This window comes from Sinohyriopsis cumingii, chromosome 14, assembly GCF_028554795.1.
Source record: "Sinohyriopsis cumingii isolate HCF-2022 chromosome 14, ASM2855479v2, whole genome shotgun sequence".
NCBI lineage: Eukaryota > Metazoa > Mollusca > Bivalvia > Unionida > Unionidae > Sinohyriopsis > Sinohyriopsis cumingii.
The window spans coordinates 20,383,192-20,406,102 of NC_142974.1; the positions used below are offsets into that span (position 1 = coordinate 20,383,192).

The 22,911-nt window shown below is 35.1% G+C and overlaps 1 protein-coding gene across 4 annotated transcripts; it reads left to right on the forward strand.

The window, feature by feature from the left end:
* Window positions 1-920: 920 nt before the first annotated feature.
* Window positions 921-22,813, forward strand: LOC149783383 (lipoyl amidotransferase LIPT1, mitochondrial-like). 4 transcript variants are annotated; one of them, XM_089931613.1, is made up of 5 exons: window positions 921-989; window positions 4,770-5,481; window positions 14,512-14,619; window positions 16,212-16,346; window positions 22,239-22,813. In XM_089931613.1, exons 2-5 carry the CDS (start codon window positions 4,972-4,974, stop codon window positions 22,650-22,652), a joined length of 1,167 nt encoding a protein of 388 aa, XP_089787739.1. In that variant the 5' UTR covers window positions 921-989; window positions 4,770-4,971; the 3' UTR covers window positions 22,653-22,813. The 4 variants fall into 4 exon arrangements, with proteins under 4 accessions (XP_089787739.1, XP_089787736.1, XP_089787737.1 ...); XM_089931610.1 differs by lacking the exon at window positions 921-989 and adding an exon at window positions 1,206-1,556; XM_089931611.1 differs by lacking the exon at window positions 921-989 and adding an exon at window positions 1,577-2,042.
* The last annotated feature ends 98 nt before the right edge of the window (window positions 22,814-22,911 follow it).

Here is a 22,911-nt window from a genome sequence, read left to right on the forward strand (position 1 = left end):
TCAGTAAATAATCTTCATGCAGAGAACTGCTTATCAATTTATAAATTCATTAGCTGTCAGTGTTTGTATTTGTCGCTACCATAGGCTTGCCTAAATAAGTACATCGCTCTGCACTAACAGTAGTATGAAAGGCTAGGTTTTGAGTTTTGAAGGCCTTTTGGGCACATCCATCTGGACGAGACTTTACCCCACATGACTGGCTCATGTGTGTGGACTGCTTACATCCCCATGGACAAAATTAAAGTGAACAACTGGCTACACTCGCATGTGGGATAAATTTACTTGGATAGTAGAGACAAGGACAGTGGGAATGGCCCCAAAGGGGACAAAGCATGACAAAACAAATAAATTCATACTACCAGTGGCACTGGCCTGATTTATGAAATGTTTACTTTAATTTTTCTTTATTGAACTACTGTAAAGTTTTTATGGTTAAAAAATGGAAATGAGATAATTAATTTCTATTTTATCGTGATTTTTATGTGGAATTTGAAAATAGCTATCTGGTGTTAATTTAAAAGCTGAATATCATCCTCTTACAAAGCATGCTAAAACAGTAATAACTACTAAAATAAGTTAGGTAAGTATGTCCCATTTTTTGTTGCTTTGTTTCGGGGGGGGGGGGGAGGAGAGGTCCACATGGAATCAGGTCACAATTAATAGTTCCGGTTCAGTACCCACAGATGTAGTTCTAGTCTTTTTTTTTTTTTTTAAATGTTCCTCTCTCATTTTGGTGGTGATATAAGAGTTATATTTATGCTTTTTTTGTTGGGATTTAAAGATAATTGTTTATTTTTGAGAATAGGAGCTCATGGTGTGATTGTCAATGTGTATTTCAGCAACAGTGCAAAGTGAGTATCAAGGCCTTGGTGATGATCCGGAAGTGAAATCTGTGTTCAGTTTACATGTTGCTCTGTTTACAGTCCAGCCTCTAAAAAAAATGAAGGTGAACCTTTGAGAAGAACTTCACCTTGAAGTCATCTTTGAAGGTATTTTAGATTAACATATGATTTGTATTGATTGTCACACAGTGGAAAGGTCAGTACTGAGAAACAAATGTAGAGAACATATAGTAAAATTGTGTTCTATGTCCACATGGTCCGATTCAGCCTGGCATTTGGTCCGAATCAGTCCGTAATTTGGTCCGAATCAGCCACGGTCCGAATCAATAAGCATTCCCGCCATTTCAGTTGGTTGAATTCAGAGCGATAATAGCCGTTTAATGTGAAAGTCGGTTAAATTCTTGCATTATTTTCTTTAATAAAACGAATAAGGATAATCGAATTGGCTTATATGGATACGATATTTTCGTTTCGTTAAAGATAATATGGAATCTATAAACAATGTCGGCATTTCTCGGCTATCGTCGCTCTAAGTGTTCTGAAATCATTTTAACGCAAGTCTGAACACCATTAGACTTTATAAAATATGTGCAACCGTGTGAGAAAATAAAAGAGGGCTGCTAGTTATAATATGTGTAACAGTATTAACATCAGGCCCCTTGATACGAAATCGACTGACCTTACAACGAGCTACACGTAATGCTTGGTTAAACAGTAAGTCTCCCCCCCCCCCCATGTCCTTCAACATAAGCCCTCGACCTGGACCTACAATGTAAGACATAGCACGTGTTATTTTTGTTTTTGTACTTACATGTAGGACTAGCCTTCTACCCTGATATTTTTTGGGGCGTTAAGCCCAAAACGTAAGTATCCGGGTCGAGGACTTGCATTTAAGGACTACCCCCTACCCCCCCATTTCCAAACATGCGTATCGGCGTTGACGTCTAACATTGTAGGACTATTATAGGTCTATACCACATCGTAATTGTGGGACTAATCGTCAAGTTGATCGAGTCAATTTGAATCGAGTTTAGATTTTTTAAAATATGCATATATTTATTCGGAGTGGAAACACGGGGAATGTGACAGCCACATTTGATTCTGGGTTAGTCCTTCAGTGTAAGACCTCGACCCTGATCTTTTGTTTCAAGATGATGGTCATATTCATTGTCAGGTCAACGCCCAGAACATATATATCAGGTTTGAAGCCTTATATTGTAGGACTAGATTCAGGGTGAAACTAGAATAAAAGTAAAATGGTTCACATAGGCGTTAAACACCGATTATTTTAGGAACTTGTGTCATTTGTTTAGAATTCGATTTTACATGCCTTTACATGGTAGGTATACACTTTGTTTGGATCCAGATACAGAATATGGAAGGTCATTATCAAGTTGCCCTGAGAAGTACATACAGCCAAATCAAGTACATACAGTCAAATCAATGTTAAAATACTTGGACATATTTGGATATCAACTTAAAGGTGGGATCCAGTACAATCCATATTGAATGTTGTTGCTGTGATGTCACAATAAAAGCTACACATGTTCAAAAAATTGGAAGTACCCGATATTGTGATGATTAGACTCGTTGTGCTAATTTCTTGACCCAGTTTTGTATATGTTGGTCATGATTGTAAAAGTCCATAGCAATAAAAAAAAAATGTCATCAGGAGGTTTCTTGATGACAGATAAGGTACAGAGGATTCAACAATCAGGGTTGAATAGACTTTGGTTAAACAAAATCAGTATTATATTTTGAAATAATTTATATTTGAGTAACTGCATATACATTACCATAGTGTGTACACTTGTCAATTAATTGATGTTATTACTCACTAGTTCCCCCTGAATCAAGTGCCTGTGAAATATGACACTATGCTTTATATTATTTACAAGTTTGTTTACATTGTATCATATTTGTCCCCGATTTTGTGAATGAGTAGCAGGTTGATAGTACTGTACGTAGTTGCATTCATTCTACAGTGTCCCAAGAAATATAGTTTGGATCTAAAGGCACATGATTGGTCTGTATTATATAGTACAATATAAGATGTCCACCTTGATATTTATGCTGTGGGGGCGTGATGACTTACATTGTGAGACTTTTGCTTGGTTCATATGTCCCTAGTTAAAGTACAAGTCGGCCATATAAATGATATAGACATTTGGTACTATTTCTGGAGTTGGTTTCATTTTTGAGAAAATGAAGACATGTACTGTTACTTCTACATGGTGATTAATCACTTCATTTTCCTCATTGTCAGGCTTCATGTCGGGGAAGATCGTTATATAAATGCACTAAGAAATACATTGTAATATAATCAGTCTTAAATACATTGACATTTGATGGCAAGGCAAACCAAGAGGTGCCATCTAGTGAAAACCAGATTGAATGTCACAGCACCAATCACCCAAGCAACTCCTATCAGACAACTTTTATGTATTATGAGTGGGGTCCCAGAATTAAGTTCTATTGGGGGTAGGTAGAATTTTTTGCTATGCTACTGTTAAATGGAGCCACATCTATGAGAAGAAAAACAAACATTACAGCTGAAGTGTGGATGACTTGACTTGACTTGACACTCATAAATGAACAGGCCTTGGTAAAACTACTTTAACATTAAAATTTAGACCAACATTTTATTTATTTAGTTTCGATACAGTGCTAAGATCACTAAACATGATATAAACTATTAATGATTGGAAAGAAATCCAAGGAACCTCCCACTGCCTGTGAAGATTGAGTGGAAATTATTAATGCATGCGATCAATCCACTCCTCCATAGTTATCCGTAACCTAAAGTTAAGGTTCCTAGATCTTTGTTTTATGGATGATAGATAATTGACATACATACTCAAACTTTATATTAGCATAATGTTGAACTTTGCAGAGCGGTGTTATATTTCCCAAAATCACTTGTCACTAAGTGCATATAAGATTAAAGTATCGTTTTTTAAATGTAGAACTACCAAACAGAACAGAACAAGACTAAATAAAAAAATATTCAGGCCATACATACAAGGCACATGAGTGAAGTACAAAGTTATATACAAAGCCGTCATAGTGTAATATAAACAAGAGGGAGAAGTGAGAAAATGCTAGGAGACAGACAATGAGAGATAGAATAGATATTACAAGTCAAGGAAACTGGGTCAGTGATTTAAATGAAAACGTTTTCTATATGTTCCACTTAATATTTAAAAGATTTGCAAATGGTTGGAATGTGAAATCAGCATACGTAGCTATCCAATCCTCGATTCAGTTTCTAATTAGTTCATGATTTTGCTAACTAGTATGCCAAAAAATTTACTTGCAGTTTACTTTTATTTTCATTAAATGTTGAGATGTCAAAATATTCAGCATTGTGTAATACTGTTTCATAATCAAATTCAGTCTAGCCTCCTTAAAGATTTCACACTCAGAAAGGTAATGCAATTTTTTTAACTAAAACATTATTTGAACATTTTATTCATTTTCTTTCTTAATATTGACTTTTCCATTGACAAGTTTCACCAGATAACTCATTGTTTGACATCGAAATTTCAAGATAGTTAAGTAAACCTTTTATTAGGGACATTTTTCCCCAGTAGGATACCCATTTTATAAATTGTAAAATTTTGTCATTTGGAGGAATTTTCTATAAAAAAAGCCCAATCTTGCTTTTGTTAACAAATAGAGCATTTAACCATACATCATATCATCACCTTTGAAGAATTGTCTTTATTTGCAATATCAGTTTCAAGATTTCTTTATACTTGAATGTCACTGTTGGCTTTTAAGATCTTCCCTCAAGGGAGATAAATCAGTTTCCGAAAAGGCCTATAATGAAAGCTAGCAAATGATTCAGAACATATGTTTAGAGGTGCAATGTTATTTGACCTTGACCTACTTTTCAAGTTAAGTTAATTTTGTCATTTATTGCAGGGAATGAAAGTTCCAATTACAGCAGTCTTAGCTGAGTCAAGAAATAGTAAGTTCTGCAAAACGAATACCAGGGACACTGACAAGGAATATTTGGGACACTGATAAGAATAAAATCAGTACCTGGGACACTGATATGGAATACCTACAACACTGATAAGAAGTATCGGGGACACTGATATGGATCAGGAATAATGTAAAAAGAATGGTTGCGTTAGTTTCAGGAAGAATTATGAAGATTTTGAATTGGAATCATCCTAGGGCATGGATGATTTTCAAAACAATTGTACGCAGTGTTTCTAATGATCAGACATTTAACACTAAACATGTTGTCCTTGTTTCCAAATCTACTGATATATTTGAGAATTTAGCTTTAGAAGACTGGTTATATGAGAAGGCAGATTTAGAGAAGGACTCAATTTTGTTAATGTGGAGAAATACCCCTGCCATTGTGGTTGGACTTCATCAGAATCCGTGGATTGAATGCAATGTGCCAGAAGCAGAGAAACAGATGGTTCCAGTGGTTAGGCGAAAAAGTGGTGGAGGTACTGTTTATCATGATGAAGGAAATTTGAATGTTTCATTTTTGAAACATAGAAAGTTATATAACCGAGTAAAAAATTTAGAATTAGTTGTTGCGGCTATATCATCAAGATGGAATGTGGACTTGAGCATAAACCAACGAGATGATATCATTCTGGATGGTTTGTATAAGGTAAGGTTTGGTTCGGCATGATGAAATTAAATGAAGGACACTGGTTTATGAAATATTTTTAAAAGACTGCATTTGAAAGGTTATTTTTTTATAGCAAATGGTCCAGGCAATTCCAAATCTCTTTAAGATGTTTTGGGTTGACATGCAAGCAATTTCCTGTGCTACTCTTGGTTGAAAGGTAACCATTGCATGGAAAAATATGGGAAATAACTCTGTCAATAATTGCTCATAATAAAAGTAAAAATGAACGTTTAGAAAAGTCTTCAGATTTGCACAGCTTAAAGATCACAGATTCCTTGTATCAAATACAAAAAAAAGTAATCTAGTTCATGAATATTTTTAGTTTGGCACAGTTATTGAGATAAAATTGTTTTTATGCAACAGAAGGCCTGGGTGGCTGTTTTATAACATATTGATCAGAGGTCTTGCTAGGATTTTAAAACTTGGAATCCTACCATCAAAAGTTGCAGTCCCTTCTTTCCTACAGAATCAAACCAGACATGAATGCATCTAGTTTTAGATGGAGAGGTTTTCATAATGTAATCACTTAATATAGCTTCATTACAACAGTCCATTGACAGGATCGCAAATGTCTGGTTTATTTATTTGTCTGCGCCCTTGTAGCAATTTTAGGCATTGTTTAAATAATATCTGATGTGCTTTTTTTTTCTTCTCCCTATTTTCGCAAATTTTTGTTAGGTCGAAAAACAGACCTTTAAGCGTATCTCACAAATTCCACAACATAGCATTGTCCCATACGGTTTCTGACCTGCATAACTTGCATTTTAAAGTTAAATCTTTAATAAAATAATACCTTGGCTTTGCTTTCAATGATTTGTATATTTCTCTGAAAATATTTGCCCAATGATTTATGAAAACAGACAATCTAATAAAAACTGGTACATCCCAGACTTAGCAAAGTCTGCCATTATTTACCATTAGGCCTACTGGTTCACATACAGTTTCAAACTAATTTTATGACAAAATAGTGTACAAGAGGCAGTTCATATATATCCAGATCACTGATTCGGATCTTAAAACACAAGTTTGTATGTTTTAGCATCAAAGGATATCATGCAGAAAATTGATAGCTGCTACCTTATGGGGAAAAGGGTTAATTGTCAGTCAGCTATCAAAACATATGCTTGTGAATGGGCAAAAGTTTGTTTGTCATCGTAATTGATATAAAAACTAGGCCAAGCTACTGATGTCTTGATGAATACATTTCGCTACAACACTAGAACTAACTGGGCTAAGTTAGTATGGTCAGTCAACGTACCTCTTAAATAGCTCTTGTTCGTCCATCAGAGTGATACTGAATTTTGTCAACCCGAGTGAGGATTTATTCCAAACATTAAGCAATGCATCCCACACTTTCTTACACTTAGGTACTGTCCTATCCAAACTATCAATTCTAGCAGCTTCATTACTCTTCTGAATCCTGTTACAATCTTCGTAACTTTGCCGTTTAACCCCAAAATACTTATCCAAATGTACGAATGGCATTTTGTCTAAGTCTCAACATGTCTTGATTCTGAGGTCACATGCACTACTTATTCCGATACATTTGGAAATGAACACAATAACAAAAGCTAAAGTTGTTTATTTGATGTACAGTACTTTTATAAATGACCGCATGTACATCTCTGGGTCTTTCTTTAAATATAAGTACATTTTCCCACCCGGCTGCCAGTCAGAGCCTTTGAACTTGCCACCCAGCTATTGCATCATGTTCCTTTTGATGTACTCTTCTAATGGCAACATGTATGTACATCAAGGGGTCTTTCAGTCACTAAATTATATCATTGTAAATATCAGCACAGCTAATTGATCAACAGATTTTCCCACAAAGCAGGTGGCTGAAGCAGGACTAGCAAGTCTTTGAAGTTTGCTGCACACCTATTACATGCGTATGGAGGACTCCCGCCTCAGTGATTTTCTGCATCCCAGATCAAAAATTGGTGTCCAAATATGCATAATTAAGCGCTTCCGAGATCTCTGTTGATGATGCCATAATGTACTGATTACATCATTACTATCTGTGAAGTAATCGTAAATTTTACCTTAAATAATAATTTGATAAAATCATAACAGGAACACGAATCACTTGCATGATTAATGCAGTTCTTTTCAATGCCTCAGGTTATGAATGAGAGGGATCCATTACTTTCTGACAAAACAGTGAGGTGTCCAATAAAAACACACATTTGATTTTGTTCTTATCAAGTTACAGGGAAAAAAAAAATGAGCATGTGATTGAACCACTTAAAACTTTCAAGTTTTGTAGTATTTGGCTGCCATGATGAGAAATATATCTATATTGATATCATTACAATTAATGTTGTTGCTAACCCCATGCTATTATTCTTGTTTGTTTTAGTAAGTGTAAACTTGTATGTAGAATTTTGTTTTGCTGTTACCCTAAAAGCCAGTATATTATGCAACAACAATTACAGTTGGTTTGATTATTTATGCTAACCATATTCAAGTTGCTAACGCTAGCAAACAGAAACAACTGTCACATGCTCCTCAGCGAGTGCCCATGTCTTACGTTGGCCAGTGGGAAAGTGTACAGCTAGATCATCTATATTTGCATTCAGTGTGTTGAGTCAAAGATGAAAGGTAGCACTACCATATGTTGTTATGTTGACAGAAAGATAAGCATCAGTTTGTGTAAGGGTTCATCCAGAGGAGCTTGTAGTTTGTAATGTGGTTTCCTATCAGATATTGATTTGCAGAAACATGTGGCATCTCTCCAGTAGAAACGACTCAGCACTCAGCTTCAGAATTATATGGAGGCAGCTTGGGTACCTGCTGGAAAAAATATAAAATTCATTTATAATTTAATTTCTGATGTGATAATACTTAGAGGATTGCCAAGACACTTCAAGCATACATTCATCTCAGTCTGTTTTAAATGACTTTTTTTAATGTCTTCATGGTTATAAATGAAAATGGTGCTGATCTGACATCAAGGATTGCGACAATGTCAGCCATCTTGAAAATGTTGTTAATGCAACTCGTGAAGAGAAAATTATATTGACATGGAGTTTTCACTAAAAGACTTATTTTATTATCTACTTAATCCTGAAAGAAAATTGTGCTGATGTGACCTCGGATATGATGGAAAGTAAATTGTATATGGTCTTTTACCAGATGATATCTTGTGGTGTATGTTTGGTCCTGAATGAAAAGCATATTGACCTGACATTGAATTGAAAATCTTGTTATTGCCACTCCTTTCAGAATTGATGGTCATATTGGCATATGATTTTTAGCAAAGGACTTCTTATCATATCTAGTCCTAAATGTAATTGTACCAATTGTAGATCAAATATGGCTGCCATGACAGCCATCTTGAAGATCCCATTATCAATATTCATCCTAAATTGGATTGCTATATTGGTATGAGTTTTTCACCAATGGTATTTTATTAATGTTCATTTTGTCCCAAGTGAAAATGTGCCAGTCATACATTCAATATGGCCACCACACCAGATCATTCAAGAATATTAGAGATGGTTTTAGTACTCAGCAGTTGAAAGGAAATAGTTTTATCCTGAGTTCCTGGAAGGTCAGGGTGGGTGAGGTGTGCACAGTCTCAGGTATTCACTTTTATAAATCACTAACATTTCATGCCTACATGGGTTTATGCATTGGCCTGGCCAAAGTGGGTATGTGATAAAAGCTTTCCACTAGCTTACTGTGGGTGTGACAATGTGAATATGCTAGCTATGTCATGCACAATGCTGAATATGCTAGATACATCATGCAGAATGCTGAATATGCTAACTATGTCATGCACAATGCTGAATATGCTAGCTGTTTCATGCACAATGCTGAATATGTTAGGTATGTCATGCACAATGCTGACTATGCTAGATACATCATGTTGAATGCTGAATATGCTAGATACATCATGTTGAATGCTGAATATGATAGATACATCATGCTGAATGCTGAATATGCTAGATACATCATGCTGAATGCTGAATATGCTAGCTATGTCATGCACAATGCTGAATATGCTAGCTATGTCAAGCACAATGCTGAATATGCTAGATACATCATGCTGAATGCTGAATATGCTAGTTACATCATGCTGAATGCTGAATATGCTAGATAAATCATGCTGAATGCTGAATATGCTAGCTATATCATGCATGATGCTGAATATGCTAGATACATCATGCTGAATGCTGAATATGCTAGATACATCATGTTGAATGCTGAATATGCTAGCTATGTCATGCACAATGCTGAATATGCTAGATACATCATGCTGAATGCTGAATATGCTAGCTATGTCATGCATGATGCTGAATATGCTAGATACATCATGCTGAATGCTGAATATGCTAGATACATCATGCTGAATATGATAGATACATCATGTTGAATGCTGAATATGCTAGCTATGTCATGCACGATGCTGAATATGCTAGATACATCATGTTGAATGCTGAATATGCTAGATACATCATGCTGAATGCTGAATATGATAGATACATCATGTTGAATGCTGAATATGATAGATACATCATGCTGAATGCTGAATGTGATAGATACATCATGTACAATACTGAATATGCTAGCTATGTCATGCACAATGCTGAATATGCTAGCTATGTCATGCACAATACTGAATATGCTAGCTATGTCATGCACAATGCTGAATATGCTAGATACATCATGTTGAATGCTGATTATGCTAGCTATGTCATGCACAATGCTGAATATGCTAGATACATCATGTTGAATGCTGAATATGCTAATATGCTAGATACATCATGTTGAATGCTGAATATGCTAGATACATCATGTTGAATGCTTAATATGCTAGATACATCATGTTGAATGCTGAATATGCTAGATACGTCATGCACAATACTGAATATGCTAACTATATCATGCACAATGCTGAATATGCTAGATACATCATGTTGAATGCTGATTATGCTAGCTATGTCATGCACAATGCTGAATATGCTAGATGCATCATGTTGGATGCTGAATATGCTAGATACATCATGTTGAATGCTGAATATGCTAGATACATCATGTTGAATGCTTAATATGCTAGATACATCATGTTGAATGCTGAATATGCTAGATACATCATGTTGAATGCTGAATATGCTAGATACATCATGTTGAATGCTGAATATGCTAGCTATGTCATGCACAATGCTGAATATGCTAGATACATCATGCACAATACTGAATATGCTAGCTATGTCATGCACAATGCTGAATATGCTAGCTGTGTCATGCACAATGCTGAATATGCTAGATACATCATGTTGAATGCTGATTGTGCTAGCTATGTCATGCACAATGCTGATTATGCTAGTTATGTCATGCACAATGCTGAATATGCTAGATACATCATGTTGAATGCTGAATATGCTAGATACATCATGCTGAATGCTGAATATGATAGATACATCATGCACAATGCTGAATATGCTAGCTATGTCATGCACAATGCTGAATATGCTAGATACATCATGCAAATACTGAATATGCTAGCTATGTCATGCACAATGCTGAATATGCTAGATACATCATGCACAATGCTGAATATGCTAGATACATCATGCACAATGCTGAATATGCTAGATACATCATGCACAATGCTGAATATTCTAGATACATCATGCACTATGCTGAATATGCTAGATACATCATGCACAGTGCTGAATATGCTAGATACGTCATGCACAATGCTGAATATGCTAGATACATCATGCACAATGCTGAATATGCTAGATACATCATGCACTATGCTGAATATGCTAGATACATCATGCACTATGCTGAATATGCTAGATACATCATGCACAATGCTGAATATTCTAGATACATCATGCACTATGCTGAATATGCTAGATACATCATGCACAGTGCTGAATATGATAGATACATCATGCACAATGCTGAATATGCTAGCTATGTCATGCACAATGCTGAATATGCTAGATACATCATGCAAATACTGAATATGCTAGATACATCATGCACAATGCTGAATATGATAGATACATCATGCACAATGCTGAATATGCTAGCTATGTCATGCACAATGCTGAATATGCTAGATACATCATGCACAATACTGAATATGCTAGCTATGTCATGCACAATGTTGAATATGCTAGATACATCATGCACAATACTGAATATGCTAGCTATATCTTGCACTATGCTTAATGTTTAATCCTTGGAATATGTTAGATATGTCTTTAAGTATTCTGAATATGTTAGATATGTCATAATATGCATAATATACTAAATGTCATAAAAGGTCTCGGAAACACTTAATCACGTGTATTTGGCCCGCAGTGTTTTATCTTGGATGCCGAAAATCACTTTGGTGGGAGTCCTCCGTACAAATGTAATAGGTGGGCAGCAAAATTCAAAGACTTGCCCATCCAGCTTAGTGGGAAAATGTGTTGATTAATTAGCTGTGCTGATATTTAGAATGACAGAACCTAGTGACTGAAAGACCCATTGATGTACATGTTGCCATTATAAGAGTACGTCAAAAGAACATGATGCAATAGCTCGGCAGCATGTTCAAAGGCTTTGAATGGCAGCTGGGTGGGACAATGTATTGATATTTACTGTGATTGAATTCAGCGGCAGAAAGACCCAGAGATGTACATGTGGTCAATTATAAGAGTACATCAAATAAACAAATTTATATTATATTATTGTGTTAATTTTTTAGCATAGCGGAATAAGCAGTGCACTTGACCTCGGAATCAAGACATGTTGAGACTTAGACAAAATGCCATTCACAAATTTGGATAAGTATTTTGGGGTTAAACAGCAAACTGATGAAGACTGTAATGAGATTCAGTAGAGTAGTCAAGTTGCTAGAACTGATAGTTCAGATGGGACAGTAGCTGAGTGTAAAAAAAGTGTGTGATACCTAGCTTAGTGCTTGGAATAAGACATTATTTGGACTTTAGTCTCACCTTGATGGACAAATTAGAGCTATGTCTGTGTTATAAAGAATGTAGAATTTAAACTCGGTGGCAACCAATAGTTCTTCTAACTGGTGTAGTTTTTGGGGAGGGAACTGCAACTTCTGCTGGTGGACTTCTATTTTTACCAAAATGGGAATCCTGGACTCCTAGTTTTAAAATCCTAGCAAGATCTCTGGTCATACAGTGTGCTAATATTAGATTTTGTTAAGGCGTGTGCTTAATATACTTGATTTTATGTTGTGCAATATTCTATATATTATATCATGCAATATACTTAATATACAAGATAGATTTTGTCATGCAATATGCCTAGTGTACAGGATTTTATGTAATGCGATATACTTATTATGCTAGAAATATCATAGACTATGCTTAATATGTAAAAGTAGATTTGATAGTCTGTTAATGGCATGCAGTATGCCTAATTTATTATATGCTTTTTTTGTCTACGTTAACTTTACATTCTCACAATCATGCACTATTTTATGATATTGCACACCTTCATTTTGCACTCACGTGCAGGACACATGTGCCCAATAGTAGTATAGTGTATTAGGAACTAATTTGTAAACAAATCGTGTACACATGTGGTAGACACATTACGTTTTGGTTGATTAAATTTGTTTCTGAATGAACTATAGTAGCTGTTTCATGGACTGCCACATACCAGCTGCTTTGCAATATTACATGTTAACTTTTTTGATACAATGTTTCTGATTTAGGATAACAATAGACGCCAGACAGGTCATAAAATTGCTGGGGTCCCTACAAATAACATGCAAGTGACAAGGCATAAACATGTCTTCTTTAGTTGGTAATAAGAATGGCACAAAACATACTTTCAGTTTTACATTTTGAATTTCCTCAAAATATACTTAGTTCTGCAGATCAGAATTACATGAGCTATGTCATGGATTCCAAAGTTTGATTACACATTTCAAAATTGTACTGTAATTTCGACTACATTCCAAGTGCAATAACATCCTCCTTACTGCTTTTAAAATGAAATGAACATTATATTCCATAGCGTCTTTTTGATACTTGCAGTTGAAAGAGTTCATATTTTCCCCACAATATGATTCCAAACATTCAGTGATGGAACAGAAACACAAATGCAGATGAGTCAACATGCTACTTCCTCGCTGCACAGATCAGATGTTACTTCATGTAGAATTGCCACATAAATACAGTCCATTATCACAAAATTTAGTAGAATCAACAAAAATACCAAATTCTATTCATTCCAGATCCAATGGAAAAGGTGTTGCAATGTGCATTCATTCACAATAGGACTCAAAATAGTTTAAGTAGACCAGAACGACAACTTCTTTCTAAAGTGATGTCAGCTGCATGACTAAGTTCAAATTAACTGGGCTGAGTTATGTGTGCATTAATATTGTTTGTGTGTACTGATGAATTGGTGTTTGTGTATCTATTTTAAAATACACCATAAATTCAGTTACTTTTCTTCCAGTGGTGTATTTTTGTTTGGATAATTAAGCCTTAGGTAGAGTAAGAAAATTAGCATATAATGAAAAGGTTACTGCATTTGTATGGGAAAATATGAACTCATTTTGTCGGGTGGATATACTGAATCCCAAGGTCATGCAGTATATCTGAAAAAATTTGTTCATATTTTCCCATAAAATGCAGTAACCTATAAATACTGTACTTGATTTTATGACATGCAATATGCCTTATATACTGTACTTGATTTTATGTCATGCAATATGCCTTGTATACTGTACTTGATTTTATGACATGCAATATGCCTTGTATACTGTACTTGATTTTATGACATGCAGTATGCCTTTTATACTGTACTTGATTTTATGACATGCAATATGTCTTTTATACTGTACTTGATTTTATGACATGCAATATGCCTTATATACTGTACTTGATTTTATGATATGCATTATGTCTAATATTTTTGATTATATGACGTGTTATACATTAATATGCTAGAATTTTAAACATTGAATTTGTATTACAATAATGCAATTTACAGTCAGTTCACACAATTTTCTTTAAGATATCTGGAACAGCATCCAAATTGGGTGGAAAGAGAACATATCATCATTTTACCCTTCTGTCTGAAGTGGATACTTCTGCACTACATCAGCTGCTGCACTCCCAGCTGGTTAGTATCATTTCATTACAATATTGGAATCTTACCTTTCCAGGGCTGGTTAGTATCATTTCATTACAATATTGGGATCTTACCTTCTCAGGGCTGGTTAGTATCATTTCATTACAATATGGGGATCTTACCTTCTCAGAGCATTTAGTATCATTTCATTAAAATATTGGGATCTTACCTTTTCAGGGTTGATCAAATTTTGTTTTCAGCTATTTGTTCAGGACAAGTTGTTTCAGAAAATTTACTTGTCCTACCTGCATTTTCACTTGTCCCCAAATTTCAGTCTATTCCCTAGGTTCAACTAGATCTCTTGGCTTGAGTCGGTCCTTATAATTAGCTCTGAATTTAAGACCATTCTTCCCCAGGAGTCCACTTGATATTTCCATACCAAAGAAAGGTTTCCCATACTGGGATAGCGTGTTGGTTGTGTTAAAGTGAGCTCTCATTTGATTTATTTTTCATTTCATTCTCATTTAGGGATTTTCTGGCTAATATCATGCATATTGTTTGTTGCACGGGATTTATAAGGTCAAAACTGCCATGAGACTTGCTTTATTACATCCTGAATTTGTCAGTTCCATTGACAAATGCATGGATTGAATTTCCAACCTGTTCCAGTTTGGGAAAATGTTTGCATCAACTAAAAAATATCTTTCCTTCAGAGTCAGTGAATTCAAGATCATGGATAATTATCAATGCAATGTCCCAGAAAATTTCTCTGTCTCTTTGTTATATGATATTTGCCATTTTATGCTGCCACAGTTTGGCTTATGTCTCTTTGGAGTAATTCTTACTAAAGACTCCGTTGCAGCCATATATTTAATCCTTCCACTTTGACATGAATTTTCCTTCTCTGAATTTTACTTGTTTTAGTACAATAAACTTAGGGACTTGAGTAAGGCATTTTCAATTTGTAATACTCATGCACAGATTTAATTTAGAACTTTTATCATTTTTACATGAACTCTGTTAGTAATCAGGATTCCCTGGCATATGTTTTTACCTCACCCCAACCTAAGTCTGAGTGAGCTTATGGTATGGCTTTGCATGCATTGTGTGGTTGTCCATCATGTGTTTGTTGACAATTGCTACTTTAAACTTCTCAAAAACTATGGGTTCATTTTTACCAAATATTGGACAGAGCATCCTACCATGAACATCTTTCAGATTTATACAAATGATGCCACTTGGCCATAAAATAAGGCCACTGCTACTTACAATATTTAAAATATTTTGAAAATCCCTTAGATGACTTTTTTTAATTAAAAAACAATGAACAGAAGGGATCAAATTTTAAAAAAAAAGCCATCTGTAGGAAGATATTTCAGGTTTATCAAATAATGTTGAGTTGCCTTCAGACACGTCTATTACTTAAAATAGAAAAGACACTGTTACTAAAAAAAAATACAATCATTATATATATATATATATATATATATATATATATATATATATATATATATATATATATATTCCACATATTGACATTTGGAATTGTTGAGCACTTCTTACTATAGATATCATATTATTCTTATTTTCTTAATGATCTCCATGTCTCTTTGCTTCTCATTTTCATTTTTTGTTCCTATTAGATGGAGATAGAAAGTCAAGCCACTAATAGCACACGAGCCCAGGTAGCAAACCTACGGGACATAATTCCAGACTTAAATATCGATGCCATGATGGAAGAAATTGCCAAGCAATTCATGAGAGGAAAAGGAGACCCGGTAATATCAGTTTCAAAGTGTTTAAAATGTTGAAATGGTTTCAAATGTTAAAATGGTTTCAAATGTTGAAATGGTTTCAAATGTTAAAATGGTTTCAAATGTTGAAATGGTTTAAAATGGTTTCAAATGTTGAAATGGTTTCAAATGTTAAAATGGTTTCAAATGTTGAAATGGTTTCAAATGTTAAAATGGTTTCAAATGTTGAAATGGTTTCAAATGTTAAAATGGTTTCAAATGTTGAAATGGTTTCAAATGTTAAAATGGTTTCAAATGTTGAAATGGTTTCAAATGTTAAAATGGTTTCAAATGTTAAAATGGTTTCAATTTCAAATGTTAAAATGGTTTCAAATGTTAAAATGGTTTCAAATGTTGAAATGGCTGTTTGTCTCAGGGTCAGTTTTAATATTTTTGCTTCTCATCAAGTATATTGAGATGTTTTTGTTATCACAGTCAGTTAAAATGCCTTTGTTTGTCACTTAAGTGTTTTTGTTAGTTGAATTTTTTCGTTTCACCTGTAAATTGTGAGACATAGGTGTAGCTTTTCTGACACCAGCAGCTGTCAGCATCATTAACAATATCAGGGTGTTCTGTCAGCATCATTAACAATGTAAGGGTGTTCTGTCAGCATCATTAACAATGTCAGTGTGTTATGTCAGCATCATTAACAATGTTTTTGTCAGCATCATTAACAATGTCAGGGTGATCTGTCAGCATCATTAACATTGTCAAGGTGTTCTGTCAGCATCATTAACAATGTCAAGGTGTTCTGTCAGCATCATTAACAATGTCAAGGTGTTCTGTCAGCATCATTAGCAACATCAAAGTGTTCTGTCATCATCATTAACAATGTCAAGGTGTTCTGTCAGCATCATTAGCAACGTCAAAGTGTTATGTCAGCATCATTAACAATGTTTCTGTCAGCACCATTAACATTGTCAAGGTATTCTGTCAGCATCATTAACAATGTCATGGTGCTGTGTTCAAATTTTTTAGTCTCACATCTGCATAATAAACACTGTATTCAACTGAACCTTTGGGATATGTCTTCAAGTCTAAAGTTGCTATCCTGTCTGCATATTCTCAAAATGTTTTAAGCATTACACCAAAGATTCACAGAGGTCTCGCTAGGATTTTAAAACTAGAAGTCCAGGACTCCCATTTTGGTAAAAATAGGAGTCCCACCATCAAAAGTTGCAGTCCCTTCTTTCCTACAGAATCAGCACAGACATGAGTGCATCTATTTTTTAAGATGGAGAGGTTTTCGTAACGTAATCACTCACTATAATATAGCTTCATTACAACAGTCCATTTAAAGTTTCATCAGTTTATGGTTTATTTATTTGTATACGTACTTGTAGTAATTTTAGGCAAATAAATAGCATCTGATTTGCTGTTTTTTCCCGTATTTTCGCAAATACGTGTCAAGTCAGAGAACAGCTTAGACCTCAAAGCGCATATCGCGAATTCCACAACACAGCATTGTCCCATACGTTTCTGACCTATTTAATTTGCATTTTAAAGTTAAATCTTTAATAAAATAATACCTAGGCTTCGGTTTCAGTGATTTGTACATTTTTTCTTAATATATTTGCCCGATGATTTAAGAAAACAGACAATCTAATAAACTGGTACATCCCAGACTTAGCAAAGTCAACCATTATTTCCCGTTAGGCCTACTAGTTCACTTACAGTTTAAAACTAATTTTACGACGAAATAGTGTATAAGAGGCAGTTAATATATATCCAGATCACCGATTCTGATCTTAAAACACAAGTTTGTATGATTTATCATCAAAGGATAGCATGTAGGAAATTGATAGTTGCTACCTTACTCGGAAAAGGGTTAATGGTCAATCAGCTATCAAAACATAACGCTTGTGAATGGGCAAGAGTTTGTTTGCCAAAGTAATTGATATAAAAACTAGGCCTAGCTACTGATGCCTTGATGAATACGTTTCGCTACAACACTAGAACTAACCGGGCTAAGGCAAGGGGCATTTTAAAAAAAAATGGTATGGTCAGTTAATGTACCTCTTAAATAATCACAGGGCAAAGTCATTTTCACTTTCCTAACAGAAGAAGGTGACGTTTTACATTTTTAGGCGACTTGTCACCCACTTGCGAATGGCATTTTGTCTAAGTCTCAACATGTCTTGATTCTGAGGTCACGTGCACTGCTTATTCCGATACATTCGGAAATGAACACAATAACGAAAGCTAAAGTTGTTTATTTGATGTACTTTTATAAATGACCACATGTATATCTCTGGGTCTTTCTGCCTCTGAATTCAATCACTGTAAATATCGGTACATTTGCCCACCCAGCCGCCAGTCAGAGCCTTTGAACGTGCCGCCCAGCTATTGCATCATGTTCTTTTTTATGTACTCTTATAAAATGGCAACATGTATGTACATCAAGGGGTCTTTCAGTCACTGAATTCTGTCGTAAATATCAGCACAGCTAATTGATCAACACATTTTCCCACAAAGCAGGTGGCTGAAGCAGGACTGGCAAGTCTTTGAATTTTGCCACACACCTATTACATGCGTATGGAGGACTCCCGCCTCAGTGATTTTCTGCGTCCCAGATCAAAAATTGGCATCCAAATACACATAATTAAGCATTTCCGAGATCTCTGGATTCAGCTCAAGTATGAAATCATTGCCAATCTGTAATTTTGATTAAAATGCAAAAGGCCTGTTAGAACTTTAATTATCTTCCAAACTTTATTTCCCAGTGCTAATATAGAGTTAGACTGCAGTTACACAGATATCATCAGCCCAGTTCCTATCCTTCCCCTGGTATTTAAACCAATTATATTGGTACACCCTCCACATGGCAGGATGACAGTGTTGATCAGACACTTCCCTTGTGTAACTGCCTGTTTTTTTTCTCACATTTTGTTAGCTTACATACCTAAAGTAGAGGTATATTATCTGGCTTCAGACTGCTTGTACATGTATTGGGTTGAAAACCTTGAGGTATATTATCTGGCTTCAGACTGCTTGTACATGTACCGGGTTGAAAACCTAGAGGTATATTATCTGTATTGGTCTGAATGCCTGGATGTATATTAACTTGCTTCAGACTGCTTGTATTGGGCTGAATGCCTAAAGGTACATTACCTGGCTTCAGACTGCTTGTATTGGGCTGAATGCCTAAGAGGTACATTACCTGGCTTCAGACTGCTTGTATTGGGCTGAATGCCTAGAGGTATATTACCTGGCTTCAGACTGCTTGTATTGAATACCTAAATGTATATTACCTGGCTTCAGACTGCTTGTACATGAATTGGGCTGAATGCCTAAATGTATATTACCTGGCTTCAGACTGCTTGTACATGCATTGGGTTCAGTACCTAAATGTATATTACCTGGCTTCAGACTGCTTGTACATGTACTGGGCTGAATGCCTAAATGTATATTACCTGGCTTCAGACTGCTTGTACATGCATTGGGTTCAATACCTAGAGGTATATTACCTGGCTTCAGACTGCTTGTATTGCGCTGAATGCCTAGAGGTATATTACCTGGCTTCAGACTGCTTGTATTGAATACCTCAATGTATATTACCTGGCTTCAGACTGCTTGTACATGTATTGGGTTGAATGCCTAAATGTATATTACCTGGCTTCAGACTGCTTGTACATGTATTGGGCTGAATGCCTAAATGTGTATTACCTGGCTTCAGACTGCTTGTACATGCATTGGGTTCAATACCTAAATGTATATTACCTGGCTTCAGACTGCTTGTACATGTATTGGGCTGAATGCCTAAATGTATATTACCTGGCTTCAGACTGCTTGTACATGCATTGGGCTGAATGCCTAAATGTGTATTACCTGGCTTCAGACTGCTTGTACATGCATTGGGTTCAATACCTAAATGTATATTACCTGGCTTCAGACTGCTTGTACATGTATTGGGCTGAATGCCTAAATGTATATTACCTGGCTTCAGACTGCTTGTACATGCATTGGGCTGAATGCCTAAATGTGTATTACCTGCTTCAGACTGCTTGTACATGCATTGGGTTCAATGCCTAAATGTATATTACCTGGCTTCAGACTGCTTGTACATGCATTGGGTTCAATACCTAGAGGTATATTACCTGGCTTCAGACTGCTTGTATTGAATACCTCAATGTATATATTACCTGGCTTCAGACTGCTTGTACATGTATTGGGTTGAATGCCTAAATGTATATTACCTGGCTTCAGACTGCTTGTACATGTATTGGGCTGAATGCCTAAATGTGTATTACCTGGCTTCAGACTGCTTGTACATGCATTGGGTTCAATACCTAAATGTATATTACCTGGCTTCAGACTGCTTGTACATGTATTGGGCTGAATGCCTAAATGTATATTACCTTGCTTCAGACTGCTTGTACATGCATTGGGCTGAATGCCTAAATGTGTATTACCTGGCTTCAGACTGCTTGTACATGCATTGGGTTCAATGCCTAAATGTATATTACCTGGCTTCAAACTGCTTGTACATGCATTGGGTTCAATACCTAGAGGTATATTACCTGGCTTCAGGCTGCTTGTATTGAATACCTCAATGTATATTACCTGGCTTCAGACTGCTTGTACATGTATTGGGTTGAATGCCTAAATGTATATTACCTGGCTTCAGACTGTTTGTACATGTATTGGGTTCAATACCTAGAGGTATATTACCTGGCTTCAGACTGCTTGTATTGGGGTGAATACCTAACAGTCTTAGGAGAGGTATAAGCATAACTATTGCCGATGTAAGTGGCACAAAATAGCGCAATTTGGGCATACAAAGTGTAATCTATATATTACGTGCCATAATTACAGTACACTGAATGAAAAATGTACAATTTATTTTTGCAACTTACCTGGTTTTGTAGTTGGTAAAAATTTGTTATCAGAAATGGGCAATTCCTTGTGACTTAAAAACAGTGACAGATCATCAATATACAGAACTCATTTTAACAGTGACAGATCATCAATATGCAGAACTCATTTTAACTGGTCAACATGTCTAACTTTAGATGAATGATTGTGAATTCTGCAATGAACATGATGTGCTCAATCCGAATGTTGTATTACATCTGCTCTTACATTTTCAGTCATATAACATTCACAAGACACATCGTAAAGCCTGTTTCACTTATCAAGTGCCATTTTTTAAAGAAAAGTATGGACTGATCTGCTACCTATCTTATCAAAATAATTAATCTGAGGCAAAAGTTTCATATTTGAAGAAACACTTCTGTTCTCTTGGAAATGTGTCATATAAAGTTGCTATAAATAGAAATTAAGGAAAGCTCTCAGGTCTAGAACATCAAGTACTCTTGCACTAATTTTGCACAGCAGTTATCTTTTTAAGAATATTCTTAAATTGATATGAGTGGAATTAGATGATAATAAAAATGACAAGCACAACATTTTATTCCTTTATTTTCATTTTATTTTTTGATGAACCAATAAAGCTGTATCCATATACAGGTGTGCATACAACGTAATTAGGTGGAAAAAAGCATAATGATTATGCCAAAAGCATAATTATTGGCATGTATGCTATTACCTTGCTTCAGACTGCTTGTATTAGGTTGAATACCTAAAGTAAAGGTACATTATCTCACTTCATATTGTTTGTGTTGAATCTATGGAGATATATTGGTCTTGGACTTTTTTTTTTTAATTGTGCTTTTTATGTAGATATATTTTAAGGATTTTACCTCATTTTGATTTTGTTTTGTATGCCTTTTGGGAGATTTTTTGCAATATCTTTGTTTTTTATATTGTGCATATTTTCTTTTAGTGGGAGAAGATTACCTTCCTGTGAATTTTGCTGTTTTACACATATATACATATAAAAATACTTATTTAAATACTTATGACCTTTAATTAAAGGTATCTGGTCCTGAGTATGTGAACCCTATAGATGAGGTGAAATATCCAGGTATTACAAGGAAAATGGAGGAGTTAAGATCATGGGAATGGATTTATGGCAAGACTCCAGACTTTTCACTCCAAAGGATGTATACTGCTACCATAAGTGGGAAGCCACTCTCCTTCTCTTTAAACTTAAAATTCAGAAAGGGACGAATTATGGAGCTAAACATTTCCGATATTTGTTCCTGGTATGGAAACTGGAGAGAGACTTTTCAAAAAGGTTTTCAAGACTGCAGATATTGCAGAGCGGATATATATGATAGAGTATCAAGTGTGAAGATGAATTGGATTTTAGCAGATGTTTACAATGTTACCTCCTCAACATTTCTTGATTGGACTTTACATTGTCTGCTTACTAGTCTTTATATATAATATATTATATTAGTATTTTTATATACAATATTTTGTGATAATGTATAGCAGAAAGGTGATAGTTTCACCTGTATATGAGTGTTTTATGGCACTCCAGATTTTTCAAAGCCATCGGGATTGTTTTCTTTAGCCATACTTCCAAAATAAATGTTAAATTTTCAGTTTGTTATTTTTCCTTGGTTTTTTAACGTGGAATTTACAGTTATAAAGAATGCATGCCATTTGTGAGCAAGAATCTGTTTTAATAAACAACAGAATT

What these genes read in the sequence shown, in the direction of transcription:
- LOC149783383 (XM_089931613.1), top strand. Translation starts at nt 4,972, where the DNA reads ATGGTTGCGTTAGTTTCAGGAAGAATTATGAAGATTTTGAATTGGAAT. An exon ending in TTCTGGATGGTTTGTATAAG is followed by an intron (nt 5,482 to 14,511) that starts GTAAGGTTTGGT and finishes ATTTTCTTTAAG; the next exon opens with ATATCTGGAACAGCATCCAA. An exon ending in TGAGAGGAAAAGGAGACCCG is followed by an intron (nt 16,347 to 22,238) that starts GTAATATCAGTT and finishes CTTTAATTAAAG; the next exon opens with GTATCTGGTCCTGAGTATGT.